The sequence below is a fragment of the Medicago sativa genome, chromosome 1 (genome assembly GCF_051527215.1).
Source record: "Medicago sativa cultivar Bolivia chromosome 1, Bolivia_mono, whole genome shotgun sequence".
Taxonomy (NCBI): domain Eukaryota; kingdom Viridiplantae; phylum Streptophyta; class Magnoliopsida; order Fabales; family Fabaceae; genus Medicago; species Medicago sativa.
This window is the reverse complement of record NC_140749.1, coordinates 5,704,865-5,729,117: the sequence shown is the minus strand read 5'-3', so window position 1 is coordinate 5,729,117 and position 24,253 is coordinate 5,704,865. Positions and strand designations below refer to the sequence as shown.

The following is a 24,253-nucleotide window of genomic DNA, read 5'->3' as shown; positions in this document are numbered from 1 at the left end:
AACACATTTGAAGCAATGGATTCTCTTCTTTGGCTCAGTCTTTTCTGCCTCTGTCTTTCTATTTTTCCTCTTTTAGCTTCTTCTGCTTTGCTCTTTCAGGTATTTTATTAACATAAATCACATAACACACGTTTCATTAACAAGTAACAACCTTAATCAAATGTGCATGTATATAATATAATAATTGTTTTTACAGGGATTCAACTGGGAATCAAGTAACAAAGGAGGATGGTACAACTCTTTGAAGAATCTCATTCCTGACCTAGCAAATGCTGGAATTACACATGTTTGGCTCCCTCCTCCATCTCAAAGTGTTGGCCCTCAAGGTAATACATTTTTGTACCTGCTTCACTCATAATGAAATATTAATGGATATGAATATGATGATCATTATTTTTCCTTCATTTTCCAAACATATGATTCTCTAATTATTGTGCTAGTAATTGATATGTAATCATGTTAGGATCAATTAACTTTTATGTGTAATTACTTACTTTGTTTGTTTGTCTCCTAATACTATAATAGAAATATAAATAGGAGCACATACTTGTACTTAAATATACAAATGTTTTCTTATATCTTCTAAGTTTCTACATGATCAAAGTTCTAGCAGGCGTATGACAGCAACATAATAATAGTATTAGGTTGTTTTTGGTAGCGCTTTGATTCTTGATATAGCAGAGAATCACAGTCAAATAGGGCTGATATAGTCTCAATCACAGCCGATTTGCAGTTTCGGAGACATCAAATAATATTAGATTTGAATTTAGAGCAGATTGTGATGCAGTCACTGTAGTCCTGCGATACAGGCTGAATATGAGTTGTTCGATATTCATACAATTGTTCTGATCGCATGACTGTAGGGAACGCAAAATTTAAAAACTATCTTGTTGTGGCCCAAATAATTTTTTGCATACTTTTTTTAGATCGTTTAATAAATATAAAGCTGGATATGGCTCATAGTTACTAACAAGTAAATAGGTACAATTCAAGACTAATGGTTAAATTTAGGCCATAGTATTTAAATACAAGCTGTATACATTTTTTAGAGGAATTATATATTGCATTTTTCGAATCTTTATTCATTTTAACCGGGGGTTCTGTTCATACATTATAAATATTGTTAATTTTTTTTAATCCAGGATATCTTCCGGGAAGACTGTATGATCTAGATGCATCAAAATATGGTTCAAAAGATGAACTAAAGTCACTAATTGCAGCTTTCAAAGATAAAAGAATCAATTGTCTAGCAGACATAGTGATCAACCATAGAACAGCAGAAAGAAAAGATGGCCGAGGAATTTATTGCCTCTTTGAAGGTGGGACTCCTGATTCAAAACTTGATTGGGGTCCATCTTTCATTTGCAAAGATGACACTGCTTATTCTGATGGCACCGGGAACCTTGATAGTGGAGAGGGCTATGAAGCTGCACCTGACATTGATCATCTCAATCCTCAAGTACAAAAAGAGTTATCTGAATGGATGAATTGGCTCAAAACTGATATTGGATTTTCTGGATGGAGATTTGATTTTGTTAAAGGTTATGCTCCTAGAATAACCAAAATTTATATGGAAAACACTTCACCAGATTTTGCAGTCGGAGAGTATTGGAATTCGCTTTCTTACGGACAAGATGGAAAACTCAACTATAATCAAGATGCAGCTAGAGGTGAACTTGTTAATTGGGTTGAAAATGGTGGCGGTGTTGTTAATGCATTTGATTTTACTACCAAAGGGATTCTTCAAGCTGCTGTACAAGGAGAACTTTGGAGGTTGAAAGATTCAAATGGAAAACCACCTGGTTTGATTGGTATAAAACCAGAAAATGGTGTAACATTTATTGATAATCATGATACAGGTTCAACTCAGAAACTTTGGCCATTTCCTTCTGATAAAGTCATGCAGGGTTATGCTTACATTCTAACACATCCAGGGACTCCATCAATAGTACTTTCTCTAACCTTTTCACTTTTTATATCATGTTGTTTTGAGCATTGTATAAAAGACGGAAATTGATTGCTAATAGTCAAATAGTGACTGCGCGGGAAGATCTCAAGCATCAAATTTTGATTTGTCGAGCTTAAAATCTGAACTATCTGATATTATTGTATACATTAATACATATAAACATACTATTATGATTATATTTTTATGCAGTTATGGATTTTTTTGTTATGCAGTTCTATGACCACTTCTTTGATTGGGGACTGAAGGATCAGATAGCAAAATTGAGTGCAATTAGACAGAGGAATGGGATCAACATGAAAAGCACAGTGAACATTCTAGCAGCTGAAGCTGACATGTATGTAGCAAAAATAGACAACAAGATTATTGTAAAGATAGGACCAAAGATGGACCTTGGAAATCTTATTCCCTCAAATTTCCATGTTGCTACATCTGGACAAGACTATGCTGTGTGGGAATTGAGTGCTATAAATACTATTTGGTGTTCATCATAAACTATATATTATATATCGTGTCTTGTTATGCCCCAAAAAAACAAAGAATCTTGCATTGCTTGTTTCCAGAATATAACATTCACTGTTAATATTATTATTTCAAGAATTTAATTATTATATGCTAATGGTCACTTTTTTCTGGAAATTGCAAAGGTTTATTTAGAATTGATAATGGAAAAAGAGTACAGGTGGTACTACCGCACCCACATCCAAAAAATAACAAGACACAACGTTTCCTAAAAAAAGGTCTCCTCTTATCTAAAAATACAATTGATCGGGTTCACAAACCACTCATATAATAGGCATGGCTCATCCGAGTGTTTTCTCAATAACAAAATTGATCAACATCACTCTTTCACCCAAAGTCACATATCTATTTCTCCAAGAGGATACTCTTTTCTAATTGCTTCAACTACGAGAACCCATGTAGACACCTTCATTGGGTTTGCCTCGAACCAAGAGGCCAAGATAGACAAAAGGAATCGATCCCCTGGAATCCGAAAACCCTAAAAGTAGCCTAAGCCAACCGCCTTTTGCATCAAGGCTCCAACCCCCTCCACAACTAATAAAAAGAGGAAAAAGTGCCAATGAATTCCCTTGTTTCCGCCATTTACACTTGTTCGCTTGGGATCCCATTAACCAACATCAATAAGCTCTCCGAGAACACACCGCCTTCATCTGATTCCGCCTTCTAAAGCAAAAATCAAATCTACAAAGCATATAATATAAAATACTCCAACTAACCGAGTCATATGCTTTCTCAAACTTAAAAAGGTTTTACAAATGTCTAATTGTATAGAAACTCATTAAGATTTATCCACTACGCCGTACGTCGTTCTCACTAAGTTTATGTATATTACTCCATATTCCTTAAGTGGATAATTCTTCTGGTTAAATTATTACTATTCAATTCATTGCAATTTCACAATCTAACGAAAGCATTTAGATCATTATTCCTCAAAAAAGCCGATTGATAATTTTCTTATTCCTAATCAACACACATAAATCGCTTGTTTCCAATAGCTAAATTAAATATTTCCTTAAAAAAATATCCAAATCAAATATAACTTTTCCAACTGTGAATAAATAAACTATAAGAAAGATAACAAACTCTTAATCAATAACGACAAAATCATATCAAAATCCAGTCTCAAAATATGTCATACAAGCAGTTCCATGTATTAAGAAAAATTTATTACTACTAAGAAATAAAAACGATCAAAATACATGTTAAATAATCCTCCAACATGTGTTTTGTCTCCCAGCATCAGCTCTCCCTTTTGGCTTCTTCGAACTACTCTTCTCTTATCTCTGAGACATGCCACAGCTGAAATACATTACTTGATTAAATGTATAGTATAGTAAAAAAAATATTTATCAATTTTAATACAATGTGCCAAAGAAAATATGAAGCATTGCATGCATTACGATAAGTTAAGAAAATAAGTGTGAAACCTTTCACTTAGAAGACGCCTTAGCCTCTGACTTTCAATGGCAGGGAATTTTAATTTGCCAACTAACATAGGGTTTTGCTCTATGACTTTCTTAATTTCATCCATCACATTCTTTCTCCCAGAATTTGCATCTTGATATGTTGAAAGTAATGGATGATCCCTAATGAGGTTAAAAATAAAGTTATACACATAAAGAATGATTCAATTCGGACTTCATCACACAAAATAAATATTGAATCATACCTTATATTGTCAATTGTCAGAAGATGAGTCAAGTCTTTAAATAGTGCTTCACTCTTTGAGCGAAATACTTTCAGATCCTTCATGAGGATATCAGAAGCCTTGCTACGGTTGTTGCTAATGAAAGAAGACAAAAACTTAGAATAAGAAAAAAAAATTATGATTATTACTAAGAAATAAAATTCTTAGTTACCTGTCCAATGCCTCAAGATATTTTTGTTTTCTAAGTTCAAAGAATATTTTGGTGGAGTGAGCGTTGTCTTCAACTTTTGTGAATCCTGATAGATACTTCTCAACTTCGTCCCACTTCCCGTTGAGTATCATATCTTCAAAATGTTCCATGTCAAAATACAACCCGCTTTCACGCTCAAGCCTGTAAATTAACAAAAGAATGAAGTGCAAATGCAATTCATTGTTAAACAAATAATCATTAAAGAGAAAAAAAATCATGAATTGTCGGAGTTAGAAGAGACACATACGTGTGTGCCGTTTTCTTTAGACCTGCATCACCCAAATATTGTAACACTAAGAAGATGACCTGCTCTTTGCTGTTGTTGTTTGCCATCTTGATAACAACTACTTTTGTTTAGAACTAAAGTATTCACTAACCAATGGAACCAATATCAAAAGTTATGATGTATCATGGTTTTAGGTATGATAGGGTATTTATATACATGAAGAGTAAAATTTCTTTTTCATATATTAACATTTATGATTCAAAATCAATTTAAATATTCTATAAAAAATTAAATTTAAATATTTGTAAAAGCCGGTCAAATGCGTTATTATAAAATAATATCTATTTTAATTTATGATTCAAATCAATTTAAATATTTGTAAAAGACGGTCAAATGCGTTATTATAAAATAAAATCTATTTTAATTTATGATTCAAATCAATTTAAATATTTGTAAAAACCGGTCAAATGCGTTATAATAAAATAATATCTCTTTTAATTTATGATTCAAATCAATTAAAAAATTTGTAAAAGCCGGTCAAATGCGTTATAATAAAATAATATCTTTTTGACAAGAAAAAAGTATATTTCGTTGACGGTTGATAAGATATCCTAATATTTCTAAAAAAAAATATCCTAATAGATCTTTTTAATAAATAGACATCTTTTTCTCGTGAGTTTAACTTAGTTGATAAGGATATTGTATAATATTTGTATAGTTTAACGTTCGAATTTTGAACACCCTATTTATTCACCTTAAAATGTGAATTTCTTTTTTTTTTGAAGGAAGATGTAAATTTCTAGGCTATTTGAAAAAACAAATAGACATCTTACTAGATATGATTATTTTTTCATTCCAAACATATATTATTATTATTATTATTATTATTATTATTATTAGAGTCTACTATATATATATATATATATATATATATATATATATATATATATATATATATATATTGAAGGCAGGCATATAATAGTATACTCTATTTTTTTTTTTTATGGAAAACATATATTATCCTAACATATACATTTTTTTAACAAGTAATCCTAACATATATTATTTAGGGGATTATTATTAGGGTTAAATGATGTTTACTTAGACCGAGTTTTGACTTACCCCCTGTAGAAAAACTTTGGATTTCAACTTTGTAACTTGAAGATTTATTTGGTTTCGGATCTTCGTGAATTTTGACCGTAGAAAACAGATGATATGATAGGGGTAAATTAAAATTCGTTCAAATTATGAGTGGCTAAGGTACCTTAAATTTTTAAATTTTTGGATTTCAACTTTGTAACTTGAAGATTTCTTTGGGTTTGGATCTTCGTGAATTTTGACGGTAGCAAAAAGATATATGATAGGGGTAAATTAAAATTCGTTCAAAACTGGGGGGGGGGGGGGGGGGGGGGGGAACCACTGTATAACCCATAACATTATAAATTATTTCTTATTCTTTCTTTTTTTAAGGCTTATTCTTATTATTCTTGTTATTATTATGGGGAATTAGTCGCTTTAGTTCTTGAATGGGAAATGAGTAGTCACTTTAGTCCTTGAATGCTGAGAAATTGCAAAACAGTCCTTGAAGTAGACTCTATTAGTCAATTTCAGGGACTAAATTGACTAGCTGAGTCTGCATTCAGGGACTAAATTGACTAACAAAGTATACATTCAGAGACTATTTTGCAATTTATCTGCATTCAGTGACTAAAGTGACGACTCCTTTCCTATTCAGGGACTAAAGTGACTAGTCCCCCTATTATTATCTATACTATTCTATACTATATATATAAAAAAACAACCTCTTTCAACTCTTTTGGGCTGGTTTTCTCTTCCCAAAGATGCCCTCAATTTTCAATACAAATAACACATGTAACAAATATATAAGAATAAATTTAAATATTAAAATAAAAGTGTAACAAACTCAAATGTCCAGTTTTTTCCTTTATCATTTAAAAAGTGTAACAAACTAGATGAGTGTATTTGTACTTACTTTTTTATTATCCCAATTATACCCTTAAACAACAACTTTTCTATAATAGAGATTGTTGTTGGTGTCATTAAAAAAATCAGAATTTAGATTATATTTTTGTTATATTGCTAGTTTCATTGGAATAGATAATAATGATTAGTTTGATTTGTTATAATTTGAAAGCAATAAACATTTATATTTTTACTTTTAATAAAAACTAAAATTTCATAAAAAAACACCATTTGTAATTTTCAAATGTTTGCGCAATAAAAAGAGCGGAAAGATTGACACGTGAGTGTCCGTATTTTCGCTAGTAATTATAATTATAACTATAATCATCATACTCTAATTAGAGAATAATATATTATTATTTTTATTATTATTATTATTATTATTATTATTATTATTATTATTATTATTATCATTATCATTATTATTATTATTATTTGACTAATATTTTTTTATATTATTATATATTTTAATATTATTTATTGAATGCATATATAATTCAAGTAAATATCTGTACTATATATAAAGAAAATTACCCCTTTCAGCACTTTTGAGTTGGATTTTTCTTTTCAAAAATACCCTCAATTTTCAATACAAATAACACATGTAACAAATAGATAAGAATAAATTTAAATATTAAAACAAATGTAACAAACACGATATGAATATATATTTATTTTTTTGTTTTTTTTTCTTACTTTATCATTTAAAAAGTGTAACAAACTAGATGAGTATCTTTATACTTACTTTTTGGTCATTCCAATTATACCCTTAAACAACTTTTTCTATAATAAAATTGTTGTTGGTGTCATTAAAAAAAGAATTTAGATTATATTTTTTTGGGTTAATTAAGTTTTTAGTCCCTATAAATATTCACAGTTTTGTTTTTAGTCCCTATAAAATAAAATCACATTTTTTTAGTCCCTGTGACATTTTCCTTAAGCATTTTAGAGACCAAAATGTTGATGGAAATTTTTGACAGGAACTAAAAATGCTGATGGAAACTTTTATAGGGACTAAAAAGTGTGATTTTATTTTATATGGACTAAAAACAAAATTCTGAATATTTACAGGGACCATTTACTTAATTAACCCTATTTTTTTTTGTTATATTATATTATTGTCGATGTCGTTGAAATAGATAATCATGGTTAGTTTGATTTTTTATAACTTGAAAGCAGCAAACATTCATATTTTTTTTAGTTTTTAATCAAAATCAAAATTTCATTAAAAAAAACATCATTCATAATTTTCAAACGTTAGCGCAATAAAAAGAGCGGAAAGACGGGCACGTGCCCGTCTTTTCGCTAATAATAATAATAGTAATATTTTTTTATGAAATTAAATTCTACGTAATTATATATATAAAAAATCGTCAATAATTCTAGTATGTCCCACAAGATAAGAGTAATGTCAGAGACACTCTCTTTTCAACACTCTCTTATTAGATGAAACTACCGTATGTCCCACAAGTGGAACCCATTTCCATTGTGTATAACTCCTTGATTTAAATGAATAATGAAGTGAGTGTTTGGAGTGAGTGTTTGGGAGAGTTTGCTAGCACAAGTCTAAATATAAATAGCCATACTGTTTTGGGGTCACGGCAAAATTGACGGTATAACATAGAAATATCATTCTACTAAACATAAGCATTAGGCTTTGACCCTTTAGCATTTCTTCTCCTAATGTCAGCATCGTAAGGTCTGACTGTGCAGATACCTTTATTTCCTCGAGTTTAAAATATATTTGTGATATGGCGTCTTTAAGTCTTGTAGCCTTATTAACAAGACTGTGTTGTTACTGGATAAGAAGATCAAAAGTGCCTCAGTAATTCCTGACTGCAAACCCAATGATCTAGTAGTTCCTCCTTAGTTGTGTTGTTGGGTAATATATCAAGGCACAATCCATAAAGGAACTTAAACGCAACCTCATGACTCAATAGAGGATCCCTTAATCCCATAGTTTTGATGTTAGATATGGACTCCCTCAAAGAACCATAGGCTTCCTCAGAACCCAAATTGCATCTTATTTTCTCCTTACCAGCTAGGGAATCATCCAAGGTTTTTACTGCGTTAGCTTGTTGAGAATCAAAATAGTCACGAGGATCCTTGATACAGAGTGGTACAAATGGATGATCATCTTGTGCCGCCTGAAGATCTTCAATCTGGACCATCTTAGAAATTCTGTTTCGCCTCTCCTCTACAACCCCATCAGATATCTTGAGATGTTTTCTTCGAGCAAACACTTCTACCGCTGTTCTTGGATGTTCCATATCTATATCTAAAGTTTTTCCTTCAAGAACCACCTCACTTTGTCTGTTGAGATCTTGCAACAATGTTCTCCGATACAGAGTATTTTGAGGTTCAGATGTTTCCTTGCTACCATTGCGGAAAATCCCATGATCAGGAAGATGAGTGTAATCATCTCCTTGGTCTGCTACCATGTCTAAAGTTGGATCGACCCGTCGAACCTTCCTTCGAGCTTCATTTTCTAATATCTCGTCATCTTTCAAAAAAACAGCAAGATCTTCATCTTCAGCAGCCTCAGCAGCTGCTGCAATGCAATAGCATTTTTGGTACTAAAGAGATATTCAGCTTTAAAGTATTTGTTCCAGAAATCTACCTCGCTCATCTTACTGGGTACAAAATTGAGGAATGCCTGGTGAACTGCTGGTTTGAGTGCAAAAATCTGATATTTTGATCTCTGGAGTCCATTGAAATTTAACCTGATTTAACCGACTATCACTAATAGGCTTTGTGTCGAAGATCAAAGAATTTTTAAATCCAATCCTTTGTTTTAACTTTCGGCTAATAATACCAGTGGCGAATTCCCGGCAAACATGAAGATCTGAAAAGCTTTCAAACTCAAAGATGTAACTGCTGCCCTGAGAATGTACAAGGTTAAGCCACGGTGGTTTGTTTGACCCCTCTTTGGTGTTTTTTTGACTTTTGATTAATCTGAAATCAACGTGAAGCTTGTTGTTTGATGTTGGATCATTAGGCTTGAAAACAAGTTTGGGTCGAGTCAATTTGATTACACCAGGAGTACCAGGATCTTTCACGGTGGATTTGTATTTGGCGCGCTTAACAACTTGTTGTACCGACGAAGAAGACATCACCGTAGAATTCAATTCCGGTAAGGGTTTAATTCAAAAGCGCTTTTAGGATCGAGAAATCGCTAATCGGAACCGTCACGTTTGGGAGAGAGCATTCTATCTACTCCAAAAAATGGAATAATCACTTCTAAGTTCGTAGAAAACGCAAGAAGCACCGGTGGGTGCCGCAGCCTATCAAATAATCTTGATAGTTAGTTTTGCTCAGTCTATATTCCACTAACCTATTTATAGGTAACAATAGTGGAATAAAAGAGAACAAAATTTGAAACAGAATCTTTGTTATTGTCAAATATCGTATATCTTACTCTATATAAAGAAAACACTACCCTTTCAGCACTTTTGGATTGAATTTTTTCTTTTCAAAAATACCCTCAATTTTCAATACACATGTAACAAATAGATAAGAATAAATTTAAATATTAAAACAATTGTAACAAACATGATATAAATATATATATTTTTCTTTTATCATTTAAAAAGTGTAACAAACTAGAAGATTATATTTATACTTACTTTTTCATCATTCCAATTATACCCTTAAACAACTTTTTCTATAATAAAATTGTTGTTGGTGTCATTAAAAAAAGAATTTATATTATAATTTTTTTGTTATATTTTATTATTGTTAGTGTCGTTGAAATATATGATCATGATTAATTTGATTTTTTTATAACTTGAAAGCAACAAATATTTATATTTTTTTAGTTTTAATCAAAATCAAAATTTCATAAAAAAAAAACACCGTTCATAATTTTCAAACGTTAGCGCAATAAAAGGAGTGGAAAAGACGGACACTTTTTCGCTAGTCTAAAATAAATAATCTGATCAAATATAAATAAAAATATATAACCTTTTTAAAATAAAGATTCATAACATATTAACATATTCCCTAAAATTGGTTTATTCTTAAAATAAGGTAAATCTTGATTACCTCAATGAGTGCAAATAATAATCCAAGAGTATTTGAGTTGAATGAGATCTCTTCCATCTTAAGCAGAGGCAATGTATTCAAAGTCAGCATTAAGAATACAAGTGTTACTCATTTTAATTTTACCCAACTCGAGAGATTAGTATATTGCAGTTGCGTGCAGGGGATACTAGACATGCCAACAAAACTCATACTCACGGCTATCCATTCGAACCAATCCCAATTTGATGGGTTTTCCCCATATTTACTGGGTTCAGGTTTGGGTATGGGTTTAAGTTTTCCCCAATTTTAAAACACGAGTATGAGACGGGTAACAGGGATATAAGTATCCACCCCTAACCACACCCAAACCCCGAAACCCGCCGTCTCAAATGTAGAAAATCAATTTATTACCCATTTTATATAAATAGAAACTAAAACCCAAAATCATTTCACTCACACGGTCAGAGTCTCAGTCTTTAAGATGACAATCATAGTTCTCTCTTTTCTCCTTCCATATCTCACACTCACAACTTCTTTCTTCTCCTTTACCATAGTCATCGATCGCCAACATCTCGTAGTTGTATAATGCATTACAACATTGCGTTCAAGGTTAAAAAATTCTTTTATTTTTATTAAAAAAAATTATCCACTGCGGAGATGGGGAAGAGGCGGGGATACCTGTAACACCCCGTTTTCCCAACATGAAAATTTCATAATAAAACAGAGTATTTAAATCCTAAACAGAATGTCACATACTTCTTGAAAATCATAAAATGGATAATAATAATTATCCTTCAAATTCAACATCACAAAATCTGAAACTTCGCAGCGGAAAATAGTTCAACATGATAAAATTCTTGGCACGCATGCCTTATTAGAAAATCTCATAAGTTTTAGTCCATAAATGACACGTAAGGAATAGATATGAAAGCAAGACCCATCCCGTTACGTATCAGAGCACCTAGACACAAGTGAGGAGTACACTCACAAACGCCTCTAGTCTTTATTACCTGCAAGTTACCCATACGAAGGGAAACATTTTCAAGCAGAAGGGGTGAGATTTCACAGTCAATAAATTAAACATATAATTCATCAAAATGCATTTAACAACATAAAACATCAGTAACATATCAACATTTATCACTTAGCATCATACCAATCATAATCAAATATCATCATCAAATATCATCCTTAAATCATATTCAACACATCATCTTTTGAATCATCAACAGACATCATGTTTAACTTAACACTAGACTCGACAATGTAACTCTTAACAACTTAAATCATCGTGAAACTTCTTGATATGCAAATGCATGTGGTACCATTCAAGGCATCAAGCCCCCAACATAAATGAGCGTAAATAGGCTCTTCAACATGTGAGCATAAAGCTGCCGGGCCTCAAGCCCCCAACGTAGTTTGAGCATTAAGCTGTCGGGCCTCAAGCCCCCATCTTTAATGAGCATGCAATGGACTCAATCTTCCTACAATACAACTTAGACAACTTAACAACATCGTGAACATCTCTTACAATTCCATAAACATGGACAACTTCTTAAATCATTGCAACTTAGACCGACTCATGCAACTTCAAGACATTTATATGGTCAACAACAATTAAACAACAACAAAATACAACATGTAACAGTACTTGAATATTTCAACATCATTTGAGGAATGAATTACATCAACATAAATTTCATACACATCAAGATATCACTCATGCAACATTACTAATAATCTCAGTCATCTAACAGACTTCTGGAACGTCTGGAAACATCCTAAACAACCCTCATTCTTACTCCTAAGATCAACTCATAATTACATGTGCGAAAGGATCGCAAGGGAAACATTTTGGGCAACTAACAGCGTTGCTCGCAGTGGCGAGTGGTCTTGCTCGCAGTTGCGAGCATCTGGGGTAGCTCGCAGTGGCGAGTAATGTTGCTCGCAGTTGCGAGCGATGGGTTCATAGCTCGCAGTTGCGAGTGTTGCTGCTCGCAGTTGCGAGCGATGAATGTCAGTACGGCCAGAAACCTAAAAATCTCAACTTTTCATCTATCCTCATGATTCTAACATCAAAACAACATCTAATTATCACCTTATGGAATATCTAAGGTCTGTACACAAGTTTGGCTTCATTCTAATGGAATTTCATGGTTCAATCATCAAATCGGTCATAAACCTAATTTCTCAATTCTCACAAAACTCAACCTAATCATGTTAAATTCATTCTTCAGAATCATACCCTTAATTATATTGAAAGTTAGTCTCACCCTTACCTGGTTATTGCAGAAATCGCAGCTCTCTCTCTTGTTCTCCTCTTTTCTGACTTTTCTCCCTTTTTCTCCAAAAACGTACGTTCTGTGTAAAACTATCCTCTCAACCTAACTTCTTTATTTATAACACTCTTCTATTCTTTTCTCACCACTAAAATTACTCATCTCACATCACATCCCCACTTCTTAATATTTTTATTTTATTTTTCATATCTTATTTTATTTAATAATAAAATAAGTCACACCAACATAATAACTTCACAAAATCATATACTTCACATCAATCTTGAAATCACATAATTTATCTAAAAATCATGTAAACTACTTAAATTCATAAATCATATATCACACATTTAAATCATATAAGTATATGCTAAAACTCATCAAAATAGTTAAATAATTACGACGGGTTACAATACCCGAACCCGTTGGGGAGGGGATGCAATTCGATTTCTAATCCCTGCTGGACATGTCTAGGGGATACTTTTAGTTCACACACAAAAAAGTTACAGATATTTATAGGCTTAATTACCTTTTTTGTCCTCTAACTATTTAATTAGTATCGATTTGGTCCTCTAACTAAAATTTGATTTATTTTGGTCCCTAAACTTTCTCTTTTGAATTATTTTGGTCCCTTAACTTTCTCACCGTTACTACATTTGACCCTTTCTATTAGTTTTTGGTCCTCTAACTTTATTTATTAGTATCAGTTTGGTCCTCTAACTTTATTTATTAGTATCATTTTGGTCATATACCTGATTAATTATTATGATTAAATAGTGACTGATATTATTAGTAAATGTTATGGTTCATATGTATGTGTGAAACAGGAGGTCTGGTACCCACATAACACAAACCCTAACGTTTATTTGAATAAAACTAACAGAAAGGACTAATGTAGTAACTGTGAGAAACTTAGAGGACCGAAATAAATCAAATTTTAGTTAGAGGACCAAACCGATACTAATTAAATAGTTAGAGGACAAAAAAGGTAATTAAGCCGATATTTATATTAATAATATAATTATGAAATATAAATATTATCCTTAAGAAAAAAATAAATAAATTTGGGGTTGTTAATTTTCACCCACCTAAAAACACTAAGATATAAATTAGCAAGCTACACCCACCTAAAATCATTAAGGTGTAAGTTAGCAACCTACATCTACTTGATTATTTACACTTATTTTTATAAATTTCATCAAATTGTTTACACCCACCTCACTAATTTACACCCACTTTCATCATTCCAAATATTGTTTCCTTAAAAGTTTGTCCCTATTACATGTTTTGCACCTTAATCATGTCAATGTCTTTTTTGTTTCATTTTTTTAAGGATCTTTTATTTTATTTTAAAAGAGCAACGAAAAATTCATTAAATACTTAATTTGATAATTACTACTATGATCGTGATTAATGAATTTTTTGTTAGGATACATTATGACTGATCACTAGGACTGATTTATGATGATGTATCTCTGTTTGGGTTGTATCTGTGTTAGATTTAATGTCCCCCAATCTTTGTATCTTTATCTTTTTATTTAATACAATGTTCCTTTTGACTTAAAAATAATAATAATTAGAGTTGTGATATTTGCACAACCATATCTAACAAATTTGATGACAACTTTTATTTACTCTCTTCCCATTGGTCCAAAACAATAGAGAGAGAAAAAGGAAGAGAAAGATTGAGAATATAATGTGAGTATGAGAGAGAAAGTTGTCAAAAAGTGGATGTACATGTATCATTTCTCTAATAATTAATACTATGATTAGTATAATTAATACTATGATTTGTGCCCCTAAAAAAATTATGATTAATGATTTTTAACGTCATCGTAGCGTCATTTTTTTTTTCCGATAGGGTATACTTTTATTTTTTTTGGCACAGTAATGGAGTTGTGTAAAGAGAAAACAAAAAATAAGAAACCACTTTAATATAAGGAAATGATTACTTGTTTTAAACAATTTTTTTTTTTGGTGTTCGAGGTTTGAACCCCGGGTCTTGCATATGTCAATGTATTGAACCCCCGGACCTTGCTCACCAGGACTTAAACAATTTTGTTTTGTTAAGTTAATTAAATGAAACTTACAAAATTACATTTCAATTTAAAATTGATTTAAATAATGGCGAATGTATTTTTTTTTTTTTTAAAAAGTAAGTGGAGGTAAACCAACTAAGTTAGACCCTCCATCCATCTTATTAGAAAGATTGTCATGTCAAATTGGTCACTGTAATTACATAGTATCAATTCGATCCTTGAAATAATACATTTACTTTTGTGAAGGAAAATAATACATTTACACGGTGTCTATTTAATCCATAAAATTACATACTTAACGACAATGAGGTCTCTAAATACAAGACAAAGAGACTAACTAGATAAACTTTCTGCAAAGGGAATAACTAACTTAACATTTTATGATAGTGATTGAGGGATTAAATCAAAACACCCTAACAAAGTGAGGGACTGAGATGGGCATTTGTTCCATGTTTTATCAAATGTTTTCAAATCTCACCCTTAACTCTCTTTTATTTTTCTCTCTTTTTTATATTAAAAATACCTCTCGTGTCTTTTCACTTAAAAAAATCAATATTTCATTCTCTTATGTCAATGGAGATAATAATTTGTATTATGGTCTTGTATAAACTAGTCAAACCATGCACAAAATATCAATACAATAGCTACACTCCAAAAACTACAAGATCTTGGATTCGAGTTTTGGAGATGAAAATTATAGTTGGGTGGAGAGATCTCTTAAGAAAGTTTCCTTCGACTTTTGATTAATCATCAACAAAATCAATAATACTTTGCCCTAATAATATGGTTAAGTTAAACCTATGGTTTTCAACATGATCTTATCCTACCGCAATTACCTGCGAAACATGCATCTTACAAATATAACTATTTTCCACTATTCAGATAAATGACTAAAGACTAATTCCATCAAGTTTCAGCCTCTAATCAAACAGTCTTTGAACCTAAGTAGAATGGATAATTCTAGTTCCATCTATTTGTTTACTGGTCAAACTTAGATAAAGACTTTGGCTAGGTTATAAAATTCTGATGCCATTGCAAATCAGAATTTTTGTATTTTTCTAAAGACTATACTTCCATTGGTTTGAATAAGCTGCTCCTTAATTAAGCAGGGTACGACTCTTTGAAAAATCAAGTACACAAAGACCCTACCTGCCTATAAAAGGAAACATAACTGCAAGACTAAATACGTACTTAAGAAACATGAAGTTTCTCCATTCACTATGCTTCCTTTGCCTTTGCATTTCTATTTTTCCCTCTTTTTCCTCCTCTGCCATACTATTTCAGGTATCAACATTCTTTTGTCATTCTACTCCTCTCTGTTTCATTTTATTTAATTAATTAATTAGATATTATTATCATTATGCAAAAAAACGTGTCCGGTGTCTGACATGGACACGTTTGATTACGTTCAATTTACTTGTTTATTTTCAATTTTTTATTGGTGTCTGCGAGTCCATGTGTTGTGTCCGTGCGTGTCTTTATTTTTTTTTTTCTTTTCCTTCTAATATATGGTGGAGAAGAGAGTTTAAAAAATATGAATTACATGTGTACATGTTGTAGGGGTTCAAGTGGGCATCAAGTGAAAAAGAAGGAGGATGGTGGAATTTCCTGAAGACCAAGGTCCCCGACATAGCAGACGCTGGTGTTGAATATGTTTGGCTTCCTCCTCCTTCCAACTCTCATGATGATGGTCCTCAAGGTAATTAATTAACCACTTCACAATATTATTATTTTTTGAGGGATTTTTCTAAACACATTTGTTTTCGTATTGAAAGGTTACTTGCCTAAAAGGCTATATGATCTTGACACATCCAAATACGGCAACAAGCAAGAACTAAAGTCATTAGTAGCAGCATTTCGTGAACGAGGAGTAAAATCCATATCTGACATAGTCATAAACCACAGAACAGCAGAGAGGTTGGACAACAATGGACTTAGCATCTTCGAAGGTGGTACTCCCGACAATCGTCTAGATTGGGACGTGTCCTACATTTGTGGCAATGATGTTCAATTTAAAGGCACGGGAAACAACGACACAGGTATTACTATTCTCGATAGATACACCAAAAGATACGCAAGACTTACATATAGTCGATAAAAATAAAAACTAACTAGTCTAACTAACTATTACGTCTAATAACAGGAGATGATTGGGGAGGTGCACCTGACATCGATCACACAAATCCGAAAGTACAACAAGAGTTATCAGATTGGATGAATTGGTTGAAAACAGAAGTTGGTTTTGTTGGTTGGAGATTCGATATGGTTGTCGGATATGCTCCAAGGTTTACAAAAACCTATGTGGAAAAAACCTCGCCAGATTTCGCGGTTGGAGAGCTTTATAGAAACGTCGAATTAGGTTCAGATGGAAAACCATTGGCTAATCAAGATAAACACCGTGAAACTTTGGTTAAATGGGTTAATGATGCTGGTGGTGTTGTTACTACTTTTGATTTTACTACTAAGATGATTTTAGGTGCTGCTGTTCAAGGTGAACTTTGGAGGATGAAGGATGCTAATGGAAAACCACCTGGGATGATTGGAATAATGCCATCAAATGCTGTTACTTTTGTAGATAATCATGATACTGGGTCTCAGAAATTATGGCCATTTCCAGATGATAAAGTTATGCTGGGTTATGTTTATATTCTTACTCATCCTGGTCACCCCACAATTGTAAGTAACATGCCTAAACCACAATTTTGTAATTTATTTTCCATGCAAAATGTTTTTTTTTTTTTTTTGTTAATTATAGGTTTTAGTATTAATTAATTGTTTAATTAATTGTTGGTGCATGCAGTTCTATGATCACTACATAGAATGGGGACTAATGGAGCCTATAAAGAAATTGACAGCAATAAGGAAGAGGAATGGAATTACAGCCACAAGCAGTGTGAATATTTTGGCAGCTGAGAATGATCTCTATATGGCTAATATTGACAACAAAATTATTGTTAAGATTGGACCTAAATTGGATCTTGGAAACCTTCTTCCACCTAATGCACAGGTAGCTACCAGTGGACAAGATTATGCTGTGTGGGAAATTAAGTGATGTATATACCTTTGGTTATAGATTAAATATGTATTTTCACTATCAAATAAAATGAAATAAAAATTACAATGAATTGGCATTTGCATGCCTATTGTATAAGAACCATAAATAAATTTCTATGGACTATACTTGTGAATATAAAGGCATGTTTGGATTGACTTATTTGAGCTTATCTGACATAAGCAATTGTGAGACTGTTTGGAGAACTTATGAAAACAACTTATGCGTATGACATGTTCATAAGTTGTTTTCAGCTTATTTTCGTAAGTTCTCCAAGATAGCTTATAGAAACAGCTTACAACTTTTATACGAAAACAATTTGACTTTATTTTATCTTTTTTATGGAAATAGCTTATGATAAGCCCTTATAACTGATAAGCTGCAAATTAAACTGTTTATTTAAACAAGGCCAAAATGGTATACTGTACAAGGTTGATGACTTGAATTCATGTCTGAAATTCTTCTCTTGTTAATGAGTACATGAGATTAGTTACTTTATTATCCAAAATGAATTGCTTGCCTTTGTATAACTAAAACCACAATTCATGATACTTCAAATCTCAAACTCAAAAAATACCTTTGATTTGGTAAAATTTCACAAAGATCTTTACAGAAGCCGAAATTCAATGGCTATACACAATACAGAAACATCTTTTTTCTTTTTTTTGTTCTTTTCTCACCAAGGGTGATGAACTTAATTCCATGTCCTCAAAAATCACATAGTGGAAATTGGAAAACCATTCACAATACTGCAAAATCACTAACATGTACAAGTATGGTATACACTTTGAATAGTCTTCGAAAATATGAGTAGTTCAGAAGACTACTGCAATATATAACAAAGAAAGAACTGTAGTTTCTCAAAAGTGACTACCCTGAATGAGTTGGATGTGCTTTTCTTCTTGCAAAGAACATAAAAAGTCGCGGAAACAATGACTTTTTCTTCTTCTTTCCACTTTTCACATCCGGTGAGGATCCATTTTCATTGTTTGCATGACCATAAGACTTGGGACTTGAAAAGTAATGTACAGGAATAGTTTCACGATGATTTTGATCAAGTTTACCACTATGATTTATGTTCTGGTTTACTACATTTTGGCCTATTTCACCGGCTTTTCTCCGTTGTCCATGTTCTGCTCTCCACTTTCTTAATTCTTGCTCTACACCTAATTTTCCTTCCCTTGCCTTCTCAGATTTATCCATAGCAATCTTCAATGATTCCCTTCTAGCAACTATTTCTTTGTTAACTTCATTCAACTTCTCCATGGTTTTCAATTCAGTCTCCTTAGCTATATCGATCTCAGAATTTGCCGTTGCAATTCTCGAATTGGCTCTTTCTTCTGCATCATGAACTTGTTTCGTTATACGATAATACTCTTCAACCGACAGTATCACACCATTTGATGGATCCACTTCATTGTTGTTGCTTCTAGCCGACTCGCTCTCTTGCAATGCTTTAATTGCTTGTATTGCCAACCTTTCAGAAGCTCTTGCAGCTTCTATCTCCTTTTGAGCTGCAAGTAATTTACTATGCATTGTACTAGCACCAGCCTTGGCTTGTTCTGCTTCCTCCTTTACTCTCCTAAGCACTTCACAAGCTTCTCGAGCAAGCAAGTTGGCCATATTCGCCTCTTCAGACGCTTCTTGAAGCTTCTTTGGCAGCTCAAGGATTGTCTCTTTTCCTTCTTTTTCCTTCATCTGAACAAAAGCAATATCCGATTTAGTTTTGTTCAGCTCGACTTCGATAGACGCAACTGTAATCGAGGCCATTCCCTCTCTTTGCCTAATCGAGGCAAGCGATGATTTCTCTTGTTCGAGTTCTGATCTTAATGATGTTGCAGCCACCTTTAAGTAATTTACCTCAGAAGTAGCTTTCTCTATGCTAAGCTTTACTTCTTCAAGTTCCTTTTTGGCCGACTCAACTGCTGCTTGCATTTCAATATGTGACTTGTCCAGTTGCTCCTTTGAGACTCCATCATCGTGTCCTTCTTGGTTTGACTTTGATTCCATATAGGCATTTAACTCAGCTTTCAAATCAAGAAGCAATGCAGAAGCTTTACTATGTTTAGATTTAAGATCCTTAGCAAACAAAATTTTTTGATTGAGTTTTTCTAGTTCTTGTTCTTCTTGTTTAAGTTCCCTCTCCCAATTGAGAGAATCTTGATCTCTTGCCATGACTGTTCCTATTCTGTGTTCTTCTGCTTCCATATGTGCAGAATGTGCAGATTCCAAAGACTCTTTTGTGGCAATCAACTCAATAGTCAAATCTTCAACCGTCTTTTCCACTTGCTTCGATGCAGCAACAGCATCTTCGGCTTTGTTAATAGCTTCGCCTTTTTCATCAACTAAAGAAGCGTATTCCACACGCAACGAATCTAACTCGTGTTTCACCGATGTTAACTCTGTAATGGCACTCGTATGCCTTGCTTTGGCAACCTCGAGTTGCGCCTTGGCTGCCACACTGGAATCTTCGGCAATACCTTGCTCCATTTCTTCCACTCTGAGCTTTGCAAGTTCTGAGTCTTGCCTTGCTTGATGCTCTTCGGTTTGTGCCCTCTCTAGGCTCAGTTTTAGTTCTTCTATTAGTCTCTTAGTGCTGTCAAGCTCCTGAAGTACTTGGACTTTTTCTTGTTCGGAGTCCTCCGATCTTTTCCTGTACTCCGGAATCTCCTCGTACAATTTTTCAAGCTGTTGTTCTACTTCCTTGCTTCGCTGAAATCAAATAATAATGAAACAATCGAAATTGAAACGGAAAAAGAATATCTTTCTTCATGAAGAAGTTAAGTATTCAGGAAATTTTGAGCAAAACACAAAGAAAGGAAAGATTGAGATATACCTCGACGGCTATCATTCGATGAGCCTTCCAATCGACAATTCCTCCAAACTTAGAAACAGCTTCCTTGACAGATTCGAATGGAGCTGCTGTATCAATTATGCCTCTATTTTCAGCAATTTTCTTCTCATTTGTAGGTGAGTCGACACTTCCATCAGCAACATCAGGAATCTTGATTTGAGGCAGATTTACCTTTAGTTCTTTGTGATCATTCTGAAACTCTTCTGTTCCAGAAGATGAAGCCGTTAGATCCATGTGATTATCAAAAAAACTATCGGTAAAACCACCATCCTTATGCATGTTCACAATATCATCTAAAGATTCATGTTCAGAATCTGTAACCACAGGTTCCTGGTGACTTTGTTCTGTTACATGAACTTCAGCATCTGAGGTTGAGGCTAAATTTTCTTGAGGAGCATCAATAACTTCGGTTTGAGGACGATCTGTTAGAACTAATTCAATAACTAATCACATACAAGACACAATACATATCATAATTTTAATCACACTTTAGCGCGAAAAATAAATAAACATGAGCATGCATATAAACAACCTTTGGGGTCAATCTGCAACTCTTCTGTTACAGAAGAGGATGTTGAGAGTTCCATATGATTATGATCAACATCGCCGTTAGCAGTAACAGTTGAAGCACCATCTTGTATATCTTCTAAAGCTTCAAGTTCAGAATCGGCAGCTATGGCTCCTAGGTGGTTTTCTTCTGTTTCATGAACTGTTTCTTCTTTCGGTGTAGAAGTTGAATCATCTGAGAGAAGATGTTCATCTTGTCCTATAGATTGTTCATCAGAAGCACGCGTTGACTTTAATTCTATTTCAGAGAAATTAGTCTCTTGAAAATGTGTGTCATGTTCTAATATATTTTTATCATCTAGTGAGTTGATGGAAGCTTCGATGGAAGAGTCATTATCGGTTGGAGCTGTTATTATATCGGTATTTTCTTGAGGAGCATCTGCTAGTGAATTTGGTTCAACATTTCTTGAGGAGGTTGGTTTGTCTTCAACTTCCTCCATTGGTTAAAAAGAAATTGAGAGTGCCAAAAGTATCTAAAAGGAAAGTGAAAAAGAATAATATCAATGTGTGAAGAAAATGAAAGCAAAAACAACATGTGCAACATGTATAGAAAAAACATATTCAAATTGAAAAAACACAGAATATTATGATACATGAATTAACAGAAAAAAAGCTAGTAGTTCTTGCCTATGCATACATATTCAAATTGAAACTAAAATTACTATCACTAGGTTAAATAACAATATATAAAAAAAATTATTTCAAAGAATAATCACATATACAATAGGTTAAATAATTCACAAGCAATTTCATAAACATTGAAAGTCAGATTAATTATTTCTTACCTAAAATAATTCAGATATATTCATTGACCCTTTCTGCAAGCTTTCAATTCTTAATCATCATAGGTTAAATGTTGATATGTCTCCTGCTGCAGGGAAAATTCTTCAGGAAGAAGAGTAGTCAATTTTTATATGGTTTCTTGACAAATTCTTCTGATACAAATATCAAGAGAAAAAACAAAAACTTAAGAAAAATTCTAAATTTGCTAGAGAATTATTAAACCATATGAGAAATAATTATATCAAACTCTAGCTATGATTTATAAATACTAATCCAAACTTTGCAAACCAGAAATTTTTTGGCTATAATAATTATGAATTTTTTGCAACATGGACATGCAAAGAGTGGACAAGGGAAGGAATTGAAAAGACAAAGAACAAAAAAAAATGAAGCAAAAAACTTGGTGCCTTGAAAAAAGAAGCACAAAGGAAACAGAAAAAAAAAAATCAAATAACAAAAGTAGGAAAAGAAAAGAACATACCCTGATTAAGCAGGAAGAAAATTGATGATTGATAGTAAGCAAAAATTAATGATTAGTGAAAAATTGAAGGAGGGAATAGAATGGAAATTAAAATTAGATTTTGCAAAAAATGAATTGAAGGATGAAATGATGGAACTAAATTTAGAAAAGAAAGAGTCAATCATTTGTCAAAAAAAAAAAAAAAAAAAAGAAAGAAAGAGTCAATCAAGGTTGCATGTACAGTTAGTGGAGCCTACCTTTGTCACATTAACAAAACAAAAATGTTTGCTTCTTCATCATCTTTTGTTGTAAAACACTGGCTGCTACATGAAAAGTCAAACCTGTGATCATGTTATATAAGGCTAGGAGATTACAAGGAAATCATATTTATTTTTTATATATAAGGAAATTGTACGATTAATTATATTTTAATTTTTAATCATCATCATTATAAAATGAGAGTTGGTGTTGTCTCTGCATCATTAACACGTCTTACACTTTCTATTCCATTAAAAAAAAGGAAAAATTCTCACCTTTCCTAAGGATTCTCAAAATGATATAGACACTCTATTTATTTTGTCACATGACACAAACCTCCTCTATTGTTAGAAATGTTAAGTTGTCGTCAAATGAAAACTAGAAACGCCGTCTTGTCTCTTCTCATTCCTTTCATTCTGGTTATAAACTGAACACCTTTTCAGTTTCTCTTCTTGTTGCTGTTGTAACTTGATCTCATTTTTTTCATCATCAATGCTTTTTCTCCATGGAAGCATTTGATCTCCAAGTTGTGTTTATCTAAATTTACCAACAAGGCGTTCGGATATTTTTGGTACTCTGATTCCGAATAGTTAAGTCATACATGAATACATATAGCGTTATAACACTATTTTCAAGTTCAAATGGATCAACTCCTAGAATATCAACCAACCGCTCACTCAATTGCCTCAAATTTGTTCAAACGGTGTATGTCAAAGCAAACGACCGGTGATGGATAAGTGCAGTAGACATGAGACATCGTTCAAAGTGATCATCATTTCATTAATTGGGTGATGTAAATTTCATGTTTCCACGTGCCATCTCCTTGCAAATGCTAACAAAAGACCAGAATCAATCAATATTGTCGAACCTCTTGCAAGCAACATGCGACAGGCAAGTAATATAATCATTTTTATTTTAATAAATAAAATCCAAACATCCTAAAATCAACCGTACACCTGCTAAATCAATTTTTACAACTTTAAAACATGTAACCAAACAAACACATCTCCTTGATAAAAATAACTATTAAATTAAATTAATTGACGGTAGACGAACTTTTAGTAAATAGTCAATAAAGTGATGACCGTTTAAATTTACAGTGTTTAAAAAAATTAAATGGTGAACAATTTTTATTTTTTTATCAATAAATGGTGAACTAATTGATAAACATTTTTTTTTGGTTACAACTAATTGATAAACATGAAACAACATAAAAAAATTTAATCAATATTTATTTTTTAATTAAGATTACAAGATCACATTGAGTTAAAAAGTATAAGCTATAAAAACTTGTAAAAGTTTATAAAAAAAAAACTATATGCTTGCAAAAAAGTTATAATTTC

At 32.4% G+C, this 24,253-nt stretch overlaps 4 protein-coding genes and 1 pseudogene across 14 annotated transcripts; 2 read left to right on the top strand and 3 right to left on the bottom strand.

Annotated features, from left to right (window-relative positions):
• Positions 1-2,577, top strand: LOC146952033 (alpha-amylase). The gene is made up of 4 exons (XM_085757653.1): positions 1-99; positions 197-326; positions 1,143-1,948; positions 2,182-2,577. Exons 1-4 carry the CDS (start codon positions 16-18, stop codon positions 2,458-2,460), a joined length of 1,299 nt encoding a protein of 432 aa, XP_085613779.1. The 5' UTR covers positions 1-15; the 3' UTR covers positions 2,461-2,577.
• A 1,025-nt stretch (positions 2,578-3,602) lies between these two features.
• LOC146952032 (protein TPR3-like) lies at positions 3,603-4,798 on the bottom strand. Of its 2 annotated transcripts, XM_085757647.1 has the most exons (5): positions 4,634-4,793; positions 4,348-4,527; positions 4,158-4,271; positions 3,916-4,074; positions 3,603-3,787 (listed from the first exon to the last, which is right to left on the bottom strand). In XM_085757647.1, the coding sequence occupies exons 1-5, from the start codon at positions 4,717-4,719 to the stop codon at positions 3,766-3,768; spliced, it is 561 nt and encodes a 186-aa protein (XP_085613773.1). In that variant the 5' UTR covers positions 4,720-4,793; the 3' UTR covers positions 3,603-3,765. The 2 variants fall into 2 exon arrangements, with proteins under 2 accessions (XP_085613773.1, XP_085613771.1); XM_085757645.1 differs by lacking the exon at positions 3,603-3,787 and having other exon boundaries at positions 3,885-4,074; positions 4,634-4,798.
• A 3,361-nt stretch (positions 4,799-8,159) lies between these two features.
• Positions 8,160-9,933, bottom strand: LOC146952031 (general transcription and DNA repair factor IIH subunit TFB1-1 pseudogene; annotated as a pseudogene).
• A 6,053-nt stretch (positions 9,934-15,986) lies between these two features.
• LOC146952030 (alpha-amylase-like) lies at positions 15,987-18,124 on the top strand. The gene is made up of 5 exons (XM_085757741.1): positions 15,987-16,220; positions 16,497-16,635; positions 16,712-16,975; positions 17,080-17,612; positions 17,737-18,124. The coding sequence occupies exons 1-5, from the start codon at positions 16,137-16,139 to the stop codon at positions 17,986-17,988; spliced, it is 1,272 nt and encodes a 423-aa protein (XP_085613867.1). The 5' UTR covers positions 15,987-16,136; the 3' UTR covers positions 17,989-18,124.
• A 236-nt stretch (positions 18,125-18,360) lies between these two features.
• LOC146952029 (protein WEAK CHLOROPLAST MOVEMENT UNDER BLUE LIGHT 1-like) lies at positions 18,361-22,977 on the bottom strand. Of its 10 annotated transcripts, none has more exons than XM_085757701.1 (5): positions 22,910-22,977; positions 22,195-22,294; positions 21,375-21,882; positions 20,825-21,273; positions 18,361-20,700 (listed from the first exon to the last, which is right to left on the bottom strand). In XM_085757701.1, the coding sequence occupies exons 3-5, from the start codon at positions 21,847-21,849 to the stop codon at positions 18,859-18,861; spliced, it is 2,766 nt and encodes a 921-aa protein (XP_085613827.1). In that variant the 5' UTR covers positions 21,850-21,882; positions 22,195-22,294; positions 22,910-22,977; the 3' UTR covers positions 18,361-18,858. The 10 variants fall into 10 exon arrangements, with proteins under 10 accessions (XP_085613827.1, XP_085613848.1, XP_085613838.1 ...); XM_085757722.1 differs by having other exon boundaries at positions 20,825-21,264; XM_085757712.1 differs by having other exon boundaries at positions 22,195-22,277.
• Between the last annotated feature and the right edge of the window lie 1,276 nt (positions 22,978-24,253).